Source organism: Euprymna scolopes, chromosome 33 (assembly GCF_053919585.1).
Source record: "Euprymna scolopes isolate OS-2025 chromosome 33, ASM5391958v1, whole genome shotgun sequence".
NCBI classification, from domain to species: domain Eukaryota; kingdom Metazoa; phylum Mollusca; class Cephalopoda; order Sepiida; family Sepiolidae; genus Euprymna; species Euprymna scolopes.
The window spans coordinates 6,201,126-6,217,850 of NC_136514.1; the positions used below are offsets into that span (position 1 = coordinate 6,201,126).

General features: G+C 29.2%; 1 protein-coding gene across 1 annotated transcript in view; it reads right to left on the reverse strand.

The window, feature by feature from the left end:
* LOC145258129 (uncharacterized) overlaps positions 1-16,725 on the reverse strand; it is a 55,436-nt gene that overhangs the window by 14,563 nt on the left and 24,148 nt on the right. Inside the window, exons 7-8 of the mRNA XM_080115871.1 lie at positions 16,072-16,153; positions 11,794-11,882 (exon numbers count right to left, since the gene is read on the reverse strand). Of these exons, the coding sequence (XP_079971997.1) occupies positions 11,794-11,882; positions 16,072-16,153 (171 nt within the window). The remainder of the gene's footprint in view (positions 1-11,793; positions 11,883-16,071; positions 16,154-16,725) is intronic.

Below are 16,725 nucleotides of genomic sequence, written 5' to 3' on the forward strand. Positions count from 1 at the left end.
AGAATACTTAACATAATTAAATCCTTCTTAGATAAGAGAAAAATCCAGGTTGTCCTCGACGGTCGTACATCTAAACAATATGATATAAATGCGGGGGTGCCCCAGGGTTCTATCCTTGGACCTCTATTGTTCCTGATATTCATAAATGACCTCCCCGACAACATTGCCTCTGAGATGGGTATGTATGCTGATGACACTACACTCTATGGCAGACACGACAGGAAGACGAATGAACACATTTCTAAAGAAATGGCAGAAACACTAGAGGAAGACCTCCAATCTGTAGTGGAATGGGGACAAAAGTGGTTGGTCGCGTTCAATGCTGCTAAGACTAAACTAGTTTCATTCAATAATTACAAGAAACCCTCCCTACCACCCATAGCAATGGCCAACGACTCTTTATCTGAGAGTCCATCTTTCAAACTCCTTGGCCTAACGTTCACAGGAAACATGAGTTGGAACAATTACATTGAAGGCATTGCCAGGGTCGCTGCAAGAAAGGTAGGCTCTCTCTACCGTGCTAGAAAACTACTAACACCCGAAAGTATCCTGTACCTCTATAAGGCCACCATTCGCCCATGTATGGAGTATTGCTGCCACATCTGGGCTGGTGCATCTGCTACTAGTCTCTCGCTCCTTGACAAGGTTCAAAAGAGAGTCGCAAACCTGATAGGCCCTAACCTGCCATCTAAGCTTCAGCCTCTGTCCCATCGACGAAATGTTGCATCTCTCTGCCTTTTCTACAAGTATTTTAATGGTGAATGCTCTGACGAACTGCAATCACTTGTGGCCCCACGACGTGAGCACCCTCGACAAACCCGACAGGCTGCTAAATCCCACCCCCACACTGTAGAGATCCCTAGATGTAAAAGATCTTTTTACTCCAATAGTTTCTTCCCCAGAACCGCAAGACTCTGGAATTCCATTCCAGGTCCCTGCTTCCCCAACAGTACTGACGTGCAGAAGTTCAAGTGTAACGTGAACCGACACCTTGCTGCCCAAATCCCTACATAGTACCCCAGTAGTTGCTGCCCCTTATAGTAGCCCCCTACACCAAAGTGGCAATTTGCCTTGTTTGGGGTGAAAATGTAATACAAAAAAAAAAAAAAAAAAAAAAAGAAAAAGTGCTGCTATCAGTGCAAACACTGATGAGTTTTTTTTTGGGGGGGGGGATGTACACAAGTTCAAAAATTATTTTGAAAGATAAGAATAAACAAATTTTCACAAGGAGACAATTTATTTTAGCAGTAAAAGATAAAGATATAAAAATTATTAACTTTTTTCATCATGAGTGTTGTTACCTGCACAACATTCTATATGGCCAAGGCGTTTTCAGTTGTAGTCAGTAAGCTGAGAATTTTGAAGTGAACCTTTTATTTCCACTGTTGTAGACTGATCTTATTCAGCGTTCAATGCTTTTTAGAGATATTGTAACAATAATTTTTGTTCTTATGATCCTTTACCAGGGATTGAACTCATAACTTTTAGAGAGGACTCATAACTAGGCTGTAACAGCAGCATATTCTTTTTTGTTTTGACTTGAATATATATCTGACACAGTTAATCAACCGTGAACCACATCACTCTATATAAAAGCATACAAGATATCAACGGATATATACCTGAGAATTAAAACAAAGAAAAGAATATGCTGTTGTCCTAGCGCTATTCATAATACAACTCTAAAATGAGAACATTAACAAATATACTGCCCCTTCCCTTCCTCATCAATCAAACTTTGTTGGGTTTTTTTACTACCTATTCAGGTCGGAGTAGACATTTTTATTTTGCTTGCGCATACTAACTTATACAGAAAAAAATATATGTTGCTTGTAGTTTGAAATATACAGGTGAGATACAGCAAGTATCAGACAAAAGTTGATGTCTACACCAAACAATAGGAAAATTTATAGAGTAGAATTTTAATCAAAAATATCAGTTTTATTTATTAAAATTTTTTTTTTTATTGCTATTTCACTCCAAACAATGTGCAGTGTTACTTGGATATAGGGGGTTACTATTTGGAACATAATTTGCAGAGATACTATGTAGGGAGCTGAGCAGCAAGATATCTGTTTACATTACACTTGAACATGTCAGTACAGTCAGCGAAGCAGGAACCTGGGAGGGAATTCCAAAGTCGAGCAGTTCAAGGGATGAAATTATTAGAGTTGAAAGCTTTCCGGCATCTAGGGATCTCTATTGTGTAGGGGGTGGAATTTTGCTGCTCATCGATGGTATTTAAGTGGGTAGGTGGGTGGGGGTGGGGGGGTACAAGAGCTTAGCTTGGCATTCGTCAGAGCACATTCCCTTAAAATACTTGTAAAACAGAAACAGGGATGCAACATTTCATGGATGGGTCAGGGGCCGGAGTTTGTTATACAGAGCAGAACCTATCAGGTTGGCAACTTTTTTTTAATCCTGTCTAGGAGAGAAAGACTAGTAGCAGGTGCACTAGACCAAATGTGGCAACAATACTCTATGGGTGGATAGTGGCCTTGAGTGTATCGTATATTTCCAGTCTTTCATTAGCACAAATGTGTTTTACATCTTTAAAAACAAGAACAAGGGAGATAAATCATTAAATGCAAAATATGATGAAACTAATTTATTCTGTGATTAAAATGCAGGACAAACCTGACCTCGTACAACGTGCCATCTGTTTGAGGAAAGGATAAAGAAAAAAATTGGCTGCTCTTGTTATTTATGGACTGGTGGTCACATGAGCTAATGAGAGGTTTTTTTTTTTTGCATGGTAATTACCACTTATCAAGGCTCAGAAGCCATTCGGGGATAAGGGTTATTGCGTGTACAACAGTTAGAGCAGGACAGAGAGGGAAAGTAAGAGAGAAAAAGACAGGAAAAATTTCCGACATCTCAGGTTATTGTTCACAAAGTACTGCCAATCTGGAAAGCAGCTTTTTCTTCACCCTTTGTCAGAAAAATCACTCATTGGAAATGAGGACTGAGGGACAAATAAGGAGAGGCGAGAGTTACTGGAGCTGCCGATAACACATCCACAGTGCATTTTCTACTCTCCAGTTGAGGGAAATATGCAAATGAGATGCAGTCCGTTTTTCAAATAAAAAACGCCTGTGTGTCAGAGAGTGAGCGCGTATCTCTTTGGCAGAAGGAAGTTTCTGACACGTGTGCTGGGGTTTGATATCAAGAATTGTGTAAAAGGAGAACATGACTGTTGGAAATTCTTTCTTTGGACTTTACGTTCTCATATTACCAACACATTTAACTGCATATTCATATTATTTAGATTCTTCAAACTACTGTTCTTATCCTGAGCGTTGTTTTTAATTTACTCGAGACTAAAGGTTCAATCCTCAATATGAGTGTCACTCAAAATACAATTTCAAATTATTTGGAACATCTACCCAGCCATAGCTGAAAGGATGAGAGCATGCTACCCCCCATGGATTAAATAAATGGTTCGGGTTAGGGTTTCAGTGCACTTTCCAGAGTTTGACAAGGTACACTTTAAGTTGGAGGTTACATCAACCGAAACACTGTGAAAATAAAATTCAAGAATCCGAATAATCAAAATAATCAATCCTTATCTCAAAATTTGGAAACAATATTTGTGAATTTGGGAATCTTTTTAATCAATTTAATTCAGAAATGTAAACTGATTTATATTTCTAACTAAAATTCTATTTGATAATTTTTGTTAATTTTTACCTTCTTTTGCTTAATCTGTAATATAATAAAAGTTTTCTTGTTAATTTGTTTTGAACCATCATATTTCATCTGTATATTTCTAACTACAAACACAAAAAAATACATTCTTTTAGTTGTGGTTTTATTTTAGTCTTTAATTTAAAATATGAGTTATTCCCCTTTATATTATTTGAGTTATGTTTTATGATTGACTTAGCGTGGGTACCCGGCATTGCCCGGGTGTTTCAAGGTGTGTGAATTAAACCTGAAGCCCTGAGGAGGAGTTGGAAAATAAAATGTGAAAAAAACATCACACGTTAACCGATCAGCCAGCAAGAATGAGTTACTGAAAGAAGTTTGAATTTATTTAATTAAGAAGAGAATTGAAAGGTACCCGCACTAAATGACGTCAAGTGGAAGTCGTAGAGTTAACATTTTGTGTGAGCGTTACGACGACGACATAAGCAATAGCTATTCAGCAGTTAACATTTTCTGCGGGACAGTTTTTAATGAGGTCAATAATTCGGTTTGTTTGTTTTTACCCAACTTTGGGGAAAACCAGCTCCCCGTTTATTAGAGAAGTGTCCAGACGAAAGCAATTGTTTGATATGACGCTAAAAAAGCAGACATTGACCAAACGTTTACATCGCTTTCCGGAGACCACCGGGAAGTGCTGATTCAAATCTAGTTTCACTTTTTTTATACTGAAAAGTGAAAGATACACGCGATGATCTAAAATTCTGGAAAAAATAGCGCGTGAAAGTCGGGCAAATTAAATACACACGCAACCCTCATTCGTAACTCTTCGATATTATCATTTAGACAGCATATAAAAAGTTTTAAGAAGGAATGAGCCGACTGAGAAGTCCAGTGAAAAAAGACTTTTACAGACATACACAAAAAGCGAACATACATACACATATTTTCACTTTTATATTTATAGAAGGCACTGTTTATATATGACGCGTCACGTGATCCTAATTGACATCGAAATGTAAAAGTTTTCAAATATAACCTCTTTATTTTACTGGCAAATTTCCAAATTTGATGTACTATATTAAAGAAAAAGTCAGCAGTCTACTAAAGTCGTTTTTTATTAATACGGGTTGATTTTTATTTTTTTAAGTGATTAATGTTCTATATTACTTATTATTCAGATCAAGCGAAGTAATTTGCTTTTTAATAAATTGTCCTAAAGTACATTATTTATATCTATTTGCATGATTATATTGTCAATAACATGATGGAACAATAACAAATGAAAATTGGCTAGACAGAAGTAAAGTTTGATTCGTCAGCTTAAATGCCATTCGGATGCAATTTTAAAATCCAACAAGATAACTTTATATGTTAGATTAATTTTCTTTTTTAATTATTGTTTCTTTTTTTATTTCATATTTTTTTCCTATAAAATTCTTATTGCTTTCACCAATGAAATTATGTGCTCTATAGAGTTATTGATTTATCACTAAATTCATGGTCAGCCTGACTAATTGTCACCAAACCAAATTTGATAAAAAAAAAAAAAAATTAAAAAAAAAAAGTTTATGGTCTATCTTTGAATTGATTTAATTTTGAGATATCTAAGTCAATGAGCAAATTCAAAGTCACGAGAAAAAGTGAAAGTCAAACTTTTGACGATAACTTTCGTTCATCAGAGAGACTCACAACTTGGTCAATGTTGTAGCCAACGAAGTCCTATATCTTATATGGCCTGGATTTTTACTAGTTTTTATCATGATTGATTTATAAATTGAATTTCAACTCCGATTTTTCAAATTTAATATATACCCTTTGATAACAATAACATTAACCATTACGATTTAGATGAGGATTATTTGTATTATTTCGATTCAGTAACATCTTAAGTGTCATTTACACAACGTTTCAGTCGATGTATCTGACCTTCTGCAGACCTGCAGACCCGTGGTGCAATGGTTAGAGTACTTGAAAAATCAATTGTAAAAACTGATATTCTCCAGAAAGATGAAAGTTCAATCTTCAGTGTTTGCAACTGAAAAATACAATTGCGAATTACTTAGGCGGTCTATCCAGTCATGGTTGATGGATCAAGAGCATGCTACCCCCGTGAAATAAATAAAAGGTTGCATTTGAAATTCTGTCCAAATTCCCAAGCTCGACAGAAACATTCCTAACTTCGACAAGATACACCTGAAGAAGGTCGGAGGTTACATCGACCGAAACATTGTGGAAATGACACTAACGATGAGAACAGTAGTTCGATGGATTCGAATAATATGAATGTTAATTTTTATTATCGTTATTAGTATTGTTATTAGTACAGATTGAACCTTCAACTTCCAGAAGCCCGCTTTAATTTCAGTCTGATCAAATAAACAGTTTTTGATTTATCTAGGTTTCAATGACATAACTTCACGAATACTTCATATAATATGGAGAAGTAAGGCACGGGCAAAACTTTGGTCTATCCTTACGTTGTCAGGCAGAAACATGCAATCTCACAATCGATTTATGTTCTTGTTTTATCTATGGTTTAAAAACAGTTTTTTTATTTAATTTTAATGGTCTAATGAAATCAAAAGAACACAGTGCTTTAAAGTGTACATGCAAGCATTTAAAGGAAAAAAATCTAAATAATCCTAAAGAACTATGATCATTAAAAGATAAAGCAGGTTCAATATTAAATAAAATAAAAAATTTAAATAATCCTAAAGAACTATGATCATTAAAAGATAAAGCAGGTTCAATATTAAATAAAATAAAAAATTTAAATAATCCTAAAGAACTATGATCATTAAAAGATAAAGCAGGTTCAATATTAAATAAAATAAAAAATTTAAATAATCCTAAAGAACTATGATCATTAAAAGATAAAGCAGGTTCAATATTAAATAAAATAAAAAATTTAAATAATCCTAAAGAACTATGATCATTAAAAGATAAAGCAGGTTCAATATTAAATAAAATAAAAAATTTAAATAATCCTAAAGAACTATGATCATTAAAAGATAAAGCAGGTTCAATATTAAATAAAATTAAAAATTTAAATAATCCTAAAGAACTATGATCATTAAAAGATAAAGCAGGTTCAATATTAAATAAAATAAAAAATTTAAATAATCCTAAAGAACTATGATCATTAAAAGATAAAGCAGGTTCAATATTAAATAAAATAAAAAATCTAAATAATCCTAAAGAACTATGATCATTAAAAGATAAAGCAGGTTCAATATTAAATAAAATAAAAAATTTAAATAATCCTAAAGAACTATGATCATTAAAAGATAAAGCAGGTTCAATATTAAATAAAATTAAAAATTTAAATAATCCTAAAGAACTATGATCATTAAAAGATAAAGCAGGTTCAATATTAAATAAAATAAAAAATTTAAATAATCCTAAAGAACTATGATCATTAAAAGATAAAGCAGGTTCAATATTAAATAAAATTAAAAATTTAAATAATCCTAAAGAACTATGATCATTAAAAGATAAAGCAGGTTCAATATTAAATAAAATTAAAAATTTAAATAATCCTAAAGAACTATGATCATTAAAAGATAAAGCAGGTTCAATATTAAATAAAATAAAAAATTTAAATAATCCTAAAGAACTATGATCATTAAAAGATAAAGCAGGTTCAATATTAAATAAAATAAAAAATTTAAATAATCCTAAAGAACTATGATCATTAAAAGATAAAGCAGGTTCAATATTAAATAAAATTAAAAATTTAAATAATCCTAAAGAACTATGATCATTAAAAGATAAAGCAGGTTCAATATTAAATAAAATAAAAAATTTAAATAATCCTAAAGAACTATGATCATTAAAAGATAAAGCAGGTTCAATATTAAATAAAATAAAAAATTTAAATAATCCTAAAGAACTATGATCATTAAAAGATAAAGCAGGTTCAATATTAAATAAAATTAAAAATTTAAATAATCCTAAAGAACTATGATCATTAAAAGATAAAGCAGGTTCAATATTAAATAAAATAAAAAATTTAAATAATCCTAAAGAACTATGATCATTAAAAGATAAAGCAGGTTCAATATTAAATAAAATAAAAAATCTAAATAATCCTAAAGAACTATGATCATTAAAAGATAAAGCAGGTTCAATATTAAATAAAATTAAAAATTTAAATAATCCTAAAGAACTATGATCATTAAAAGATAAAGCAGGTTCAATATTAAATAAAATTAAAAATTTAAATAATCCTAAAGAACTATGATCATTAAAAGATAAAGCAGGTTCAATATTAAATAAAATTAAAAATTTAAATAATCCTAAAAGAACTATGATCATTAAAAGATAAAGCAGGTTCAATATTAAATAAAATAAAAAATTTAAATAATCCTAAAGAACTATGATCATTAAAAGATAAAGCAGGTTCAATATTAAATAAAATTAAAAATTTAAATAATCCTAAAGAACTATGATCATTAAAAGATAAAGCAGGTTCAATATTAAATAAAATAAAAAATCTAAATAATCCTAAAGAACTATGATCATTAAAAGATAAAGCAGGTTCAATATTAAATAAAATAAAAAAATTTAAATAATCCTAAAGAACTATGATCATTAAAAGATAAAGCAGGTTCAATATTAAATAAAATAAAAAATTTAAATAATCCTAAAGAACTATGATCATTAAAAGATAAAGCAGGTTCAATATTAAATAAAATAAAAAATTTAAATAATCCTAAACAACTATGATCATTAAAAGATAAAGCAGGTTCAATATTAAATAAAATTAAAAATTTAAATAATCCTAAAGAACTATGATCATTAAAAGATAAAGCAGGTTCAATATTAAATAAAAAAAAAAAATCTAAATAATCCTAAAGAACTATGATCATTAAAAGATAAAGCAGGTTCAATATTAAATAAAATTAAAAATTTAAATAATCCTAAAGAACTATGATCATTAAAAGATAAAGCAGGTTCAATATTAAATAAAATTAAAAATGTAAATAATCCTAAAGAACTATGATCATTAAAAGATAAAGCAGGTTCAATATTAAATAAAATTAAAAATTTAAATAATCCTAAAAGAACTATGATCATTAAAAGATAAAGCAGGTTCAATATTAAATAAAATAAAAAATTTAAATAATCCTAAAGAACTATGATCATTAAAAGATAAAGCAGGTTCAATATTAAATAAAATTAAAAATTTAAATAATCCTAAAGAACTATGATCATTAAAAGATAAAGCAGGTTCAATATTAAATAAAATAAAAAATCTAAATAATCCTAAAGAACTATGATCATTAAAAGATAAAGCAGGTTCAATATTAAATAAAATAAAAAAATTTAAATAATCCTAAAGAACTATGATCATTAAAAGATAAAGCAGGTTCAATATTAAATAAAATAAAAAATTTAAATAATCCTAAAGAACTATGATCATTAAAAGATAAAGCAGGTTCAATATTAAATAAAATAAAAAATTTAAATAATCCTAAAGAACTATGATCATTAAAAGATAAAGCAGGTTCAATATTAAATAAAATTAAAAATTTAAATAATCCTAAAGAACTATGATCATTAAAAGATAAAGCAGGTTCAATATTAAATAAAATAAAAAATTTAAATAATCCTAAAGAACTATGATCATTAAAAGATAAAGCAGGTTCAATATTAAATAAAATAAAAAATCTAAATAATCCTAAAGAACTATGATCATTAAAAGATAAAGCAGGTTCAATATTAAATAAAATAAAAAATTTAAATAATCCTAAAGAACTATGATCATTAAAAGATAAAGCAGGTTCAATATTAAATAAAATAAAAAATTTAAATAATCCTAAAGAACTATGATCATTAAAAGATAAAGCAGGTTCAATATTAAATAAAATAAAAAATCTAAATAATCCTAAAGAACTATGATCATTAAAAGATAAAGCAGGTTCAATATTAAATAAAATAAAAAATTTAAATAATCCTAAAGAACTATGATCATTAAAAGATAAAGCAGGTTCAATATTAAATAAAATAAAAAATTTAAATAATCCTAAAGAACTATGATCATTAAAAGATAAAGCAGGTTCAATATTAAATAAAATAAAAAATCTAAATAATCCTAAAGAACTATGATCATTAAAAGATAAAGCAGGTTCAATATTAAATAAAATAAAAAATTTAAATAATCCTAAAGAACTATGATCATTAAAAGATAAAGCAGGTTCAATATTAAATAAAATAAAAAATTTAAATAATCCTAAAGAACTATGATCATTAAAAGATAAAGCAGGTTCAATATTAAATAAAATAAAAAATCTAAATAATCCTAAAGAACTATGATCATTAAAAGATAAAGCAGGTTCAATATTAAATAAAATTAAAAATTTAAATAATCCTAAAGAACTATGATCATTAAAAGATAAAGCAGGTTCAATATTAAATAAAATAAAAAATTTAAATAATCCTAAAGAACTATGATCATTAAAAGATAAAGCAGGTTCAATATTAAATAAAATAAAAAATCTAAATAATCCTAAAGAACTATGATCATTAAAAGATAAAGCAGGTTCAATATTAAATAAAATAAAAAAATTTAAATAATCCTAAAGAACTATGATCATTAAAAGATAAAGCAGGTTCAATATTAAATAAAATAAAAAATTTAAATAATCCTAAAGAACTATGATCATTAAAAGATAAAGCAGGTTCAATATTAAATAAAATAAAAAATCTAAATAATCCTAAAGAACTATGATAATTAAAAGATAAAGCAGGTTCAATATTAAATAAAATAAAAAATTTAAATAATCCTAAAGAACTATGATCATTAAAAGATAAAGCAGGTTCAATATTAAATAAAATAAAAAATCTAAATAATCCTAAAGAACTATGATCATTAAAAGATAAAGCAGGTTCAATATTAAATAAAATAAAAAAATTTAAATAATCCTAAAGAACTATGATCATTAAAAGATAAAGCAGGTTCAATATTAAATAAAATAAAAAATTTAAATAATCCTAAAGAACTATGATCATTAAAAGATAAAGCAGGTTCAATATTAAATAAAATAAAAAATCTAAATAATCCTAAAGAACTATGATCATTAAAAGATAAAGCAGGTTCAATATTAAATAAAATAAAAAAATTTAAATAATCCTAAAGAACTATGATCATTAAAAGATAAAGCAGGTTCAATATTAAATAAAATAAAAAATTTAAATAATCCTAAAGAACTATGATCATTAAAAGATAAAGCAGGTTCAATATTAAATAAAATAAAAAATTTAAATAATCCTAAAGAACTATGATCATTAAAAGATAAAGCAGGTTCAATATTAAATAAAATTAAAAATTTAAATAATCCTAAAGAACTATGATCATTAAAAGATAAAGCAGGTTCAATATTAAATAAAAAAAAAAATCTAAATAATCCTAAAGAACTATGATCATTAAAAGATAAAGCAGGTTCAATATTAAATAAAATAAAAAATTTAAATAATCCTAAAGAACTATGATCATTAAAAGATAAAGCAGGTTCAATATTAAATAAAATAAAAAATTTAAATAATCCTAAAGAACTATGATCATTAAAAGATAAAGCAGGTTCAATTTTAAATAAAATAAAAAATTTAAATAATCCTAAAGAACTATGATCATTAAAAGATAAAGCAGGTTCAATATTAAATAAAATAAAAAATTTAAATAATCCTAAAGAACTATGATCATTAAAAGATAAAGCAGGTTCAATATTAAATAAAATAAAAAATTTAAATAATCCTAAAGAACTATGATCATTAAAAGATAAAGCAGGTTCAATATTAAATAAAATAAAAAATTTAAATAATCCTAAAGAACTATGATCATTAAAAGATAAAGCAGGTTCAATATTAAATAAAATAAAAAATTTAAATAATCCTAAAGAACTATGATCATTAAAAGATAAAGCAGGTTCAATATTAAATAAAATAAAAAATTTAAATAATCCTAAAGAACTATGATCATTAAAAGATAAAGCAGGTTCAATATTAAATAAAATAAAAAATTTAAATAATCCTAAAGAACTATGATCATTAAAAGATAAAGCAGGTTCAATATTAAATAGGCTTTAAAATACAAATTTATTATAAAGAAAAAAAAATTGATTTACTCCCCCAAAATAGTCATACCCCAGTTAGAGATTTTGTAATCGTCAGGATGCAGCCATCTTGAACCATTCTCCAAGCGAGGAAGGCTGTATTGCGAGCATCATCTAGACCTGCAGGAATAAAAACAAATTCAAGAAATTAGGTTTTTGAATTTTTGACATTGATATATTTGGATTCTTTGGATTTCTCAGCCTATCAGCCATGATTAGGTAGAAGTCCTGAATAATTCGCAATTGCATTTTTGAATGTGGAAAATCCAAATAATACAAAATATACGAAAACTTGAAAAATGTTAAATAATTATTAATAAAAACCATAAGAATTATATTCATATAAAGTTCGATATGCATCTATGTTTATAAATTTGTATACAAAGGATTCGATCCTAAGTTAGTTATGGTAGTCCATCCGTGTGGATGATGACGTCTGCATTCATTTATTTATTTACTCCATTGTTGACTGAAGCCCAATGCGTGATCTACACTGCTTTGTACAGATAAAGCACAGGAAGACAGGATTTAGGTTTTTGTTGCAATATTTTTGACTAATAATGAGGGTAGAATGGTCCCTGACAGTTGGGAGATTCTATTTATAAACACTGCTGCTAGGAATTGACGAATCACATTAATTCATGTTCTGCTACCAACCAATCAGAAACCAGAATTGCTCCATAAAAATTAAACCTTTTTTTTTTTTAGCAACCTTGCATGTGTTTTCTTCGTGTCAACACCGGAAGAATCTTTTGCTCTCTGGATTCCAACTCAAGAACTGTCTACTGAGAACCTGTCATCTCCAGGAATTGTCTAGAACAACTAACCATCGGAAACTGTTCTGTCTACCGAGTGGAGTATTCAGCACCACACATGGCACGGATCAAGAGCATGTCACGCAGATCACAGTGTCTGATGAAGACGAAATCGAGAAGGTGATAGTGTTTAGATAGATCGAAATATATACTAGCAGAAGATCTGATGTTGCCCGGGATTAAATGAGATAGATGGAAATATATACTAGCAGAAGATCTGATGTTGCCCGGGATTAAATGACATAGACGGAAATATATACTAGCAGAAGACCTGATGTTGCCCAGCATTAAATGAGATAGATGGAAATATATACTAGCAGAAGATCTGACGTTGCCTGGGGTTAAATGAGGGGCCTCAGAAATGGCTGAAACACTTTACGATCTCAAAATTACTTTATTTTATGTATATTTTTAACAGGGGTGAAGGGAAATATTAAATCAGTTTCAGAAATGGCTGAAACCGTTTATGATCTCACAATTACTTTATTTCTTGTATATTTTTAACAATGGGGAGGAGGATATGGAGTCAGTCAGTCCTGAAAATGGCTGAAGCAGTTTACGATTTCCAAATTACTTTAATTCATATATATATATATATATATATATATATATTGTTGGTGTTCTGTGAAGGTTAACTGGCCAGTTTCTGTAGGGAGTGATCCATATTTTTCTGAATTTTCAATGTCATCATCCGGAAATGATGTCACAGTGGGTAGAAAGAAGCATGATTATGGTGCTTTTAAACATGCTCTGAAGTTCTCTAGGGATTACCAAACCATCTCTTTTGGGGTGCAGTTGAAGAGAGTAATGTCCATTTTGGGGTCACAAAGTAATCTTCCACAATGTCATATTCCAAAAATAAAGAATACCTGCGATATCATATTCTGGAAATGACATCATTTCTCTCACTATTATGTTGTCGGTGGTGGGGTGGGAAGAGCTCCGTTAATTGGACCATGACGACACAGATGTTATGATGTTGCAAGTTTAGTTTTTCAAACCGAAAGAATGAAACGACGGTTCTCGTATGCACAGTTTTATCTGACCCCCAACTTTAAAGAAAATGACATTTCTACATGAAATAATTGATGTTCTTATCCAATTTTTCGATATTATGTGTCTGAGAGATCACTCTTTCTAATGGTACCACGTTCGTGTGCATGATGCGGATGACAAACGTTTTTAATGGACATATGAACACACACACACACACAGACGTTTGCCCTTTATATAATAGACTTGCTTGGGACCATATAAAACAATGAGAAAATTTAAGTTACTTTTGAATATATTTGCTATATTCTTAGGATAGAGGAATTTTTGATGCCTATGTATCATTTGCTATCTCAAGCAAACGAATATTTTACCTACCCTACGCCGAGTATTACACATGTATCACATAATTGTACCTTCCCTAGGGTTGGTAATTTACAGCACATATATGAAACAATTTTACCTTTGCTAGGACGGGTAACGTACAACACATATTTAAAATAATTTTTCCTACCTTCAGACGGGTAATGTAAATACATATATGAAACAATTTAACAGATTCTCGACAGGTATTGTGTAACATATATGGTTTCATATTTCGGTTCATGTTTAGTGACTTCCATTCCACATTTAGATAAACTGAGTCCACTTCTGGTGTCTTAGCTTTAAGTACTAAATGTTTGGACCTAACCAAACAGTTTTTGAATCATCAACGATTCTATGGAATAACTCTGAGAATACTTCAGAAAATATGGAGAAGGAAAGTCCAGATAAGACTTTGGTCCATCCTTATGTTGTCACAACTGACTTATGTTCTTATTATGCAAACAAAACACAAACTTATTTTAAATTCAACAACAAATATTAAAACAGGTTCAGTTTTCCTATGAGCAAAACCATCGATCTGGATCTATGGCAGAATTCATTAAGCCAGAATCAAGTGAATTTTCAGAATTTATAGAATAATATATTCAATTATTCTTACAATCAAACAACATCACAGCTCACACAAACCATGAAATTCACAGACCAGAAGTTCTAGATTCGAGTTTTGCTCTCATTTGGGCTCATCAGTGGAACATATCTGAACTCAGGGTTTAAAACCCGAGTGCAAGGCGAGTATCCTGTCACATCAGCAACCATGCCACATACAAGAAAGTTCATTGCAAATCAAACGAGTCTCATTATGGAATGTACCTACTACTTCTAAACAAGGTGTGTAGTAGTCATCGAACTACTAAGAACCTAAGTCGATATCTCATAAGTAGGATTTTACACTTCCTAGGACAATGTCATCCAACAAGCTAACCCAGCGAACAAATTAATATCAGATATTTTCATATACAACTATTTCCACATTCAAACAATGTCATAATTCACACAAGTAATGAAAGCCGAAAACCAGAAGTCCTAGACACAGGATTCAAAGCCAGAGTTACTTACATGCGAGGAAAGAATCCTGTCATCGTAGCCACCATGACACATAAAAAAAAAAATCAAATACAGTAGAACCCCGGGATTTGGCATTAATCCATTCTGGGGTTGAGATCGTAAAGTGAAATCGCCATATGGCAGGGCCTAAGCAAAATTTTATGCAGTACATATTAAAAATTAGGAACAAAATACAGTACAGTATATAATACACATGTATATAATCAAATAACATTATAAATAACACCTAAAGTCATGGCAAATATTATAACCAGGGGCTGGAAAAACATTGTATTCCATATCGTACGTAACCTGAAAAAAAAAAAAAAAAAACATATCTTAGGGCCACCGTATCCTGGGGTTCTATTGTAATATATTTTCTGGTGTTTTACTTTGTGTATTTTTTTAAATTTCTAGAACCTGGCTATTTCAAATATAGATTACCTAAAAATACTATGTATATTTCAGTTACATTGAGGTTTCTCTCCAATATATATAAAGAAAAACTTTGCAAAAAACCAGACCCCCGCCCCTTCCCAACATTCCATAAATTTTTACACAAAGAATCTAAAACTGAGTATTTCCTAGACATTCTAGAATTCATTGAAGAGGATCACAAACTATCTAACATTCTAGGTCCTTATTTATTATATTCAGATAACTATCTCGGCAAACCAACCAACAAAAAAGATTACATGAATTTATATTCCCACTATAAAAATAAATATTAAAGAAACAAAAAAATAGATTAAAAAATTTTTTACTTAAAAAATTTTAAAAATAGCAAAAAGATTCTAAAAAAAAAGGGAAAAGATTTTTAAAAAATAATAAATCAAAAATTTATAAAAAAACAAAAATATAAATAAAAAATCAAAAAGAAAAAATTCAAAAAGAAAAAATAGAAATAGTAAGAAAAAAAATACAACAAATAGTAGTAAGATAAAGAAAGAAGACCAAATGTGACAATCATAATGAAATAAAAACACTCCGTAAAAAAAAAAAATAAATAATTTTTTTCAATAACAACAACGCATCTCAGAGATATCATTAAATATTTAATTTTTTTTTACCTGAATGTTCTCTTCCTTGGAATGTGATGCCAACATCTTTAAGAGCACCATTTAATCCTTCAGGTTTGCGTCCATAAAATTTCTGTTATTGGAAATAAAAATAAAATCAATTTTGATTTGTTGGTATTGGTTGTTTCCTTTTTATCTAGTTTCTTTTCATGGGTGTGTAATCATTTGTACCAGAAGAAAAAAAAGGAAACATTTCTATTTTTACTGCTATTTAATAGGACCCTACGATGACGGTAGAGTTAACTAGTAGATATAAACACATTAGAAATCCAAGTCAAGTAGATATATGGATATATTATGTCAGAAATAAGTTTTTAACTAAGAAGTTACTAAGGGCAGATGGCCAGTGTTGATAGGCATGGGCTATGAAAGGTCACATCAAAAGTTTAACAGTGCTGGAGGGCTGATTTGTAGGAACAAAATGTTAAAAGAGATGATTTGAAAAGGGAGAAAATAAAACAATGTTTTTCTTTTAGATGGAGGTCACCACTTATCAAGGCCCAGAAGCCACTCGGCGATAAGGGTTATTGCGTAATCAATGGGATAGTATCGTAGTAATCGTTAGTATTGGAGATTTGTTAAAGTGTCTTACTTTAGTGTGTGTGTGGGGGGGGTTTCATCAGAAATTTGTTTCTGTTGGCCTTG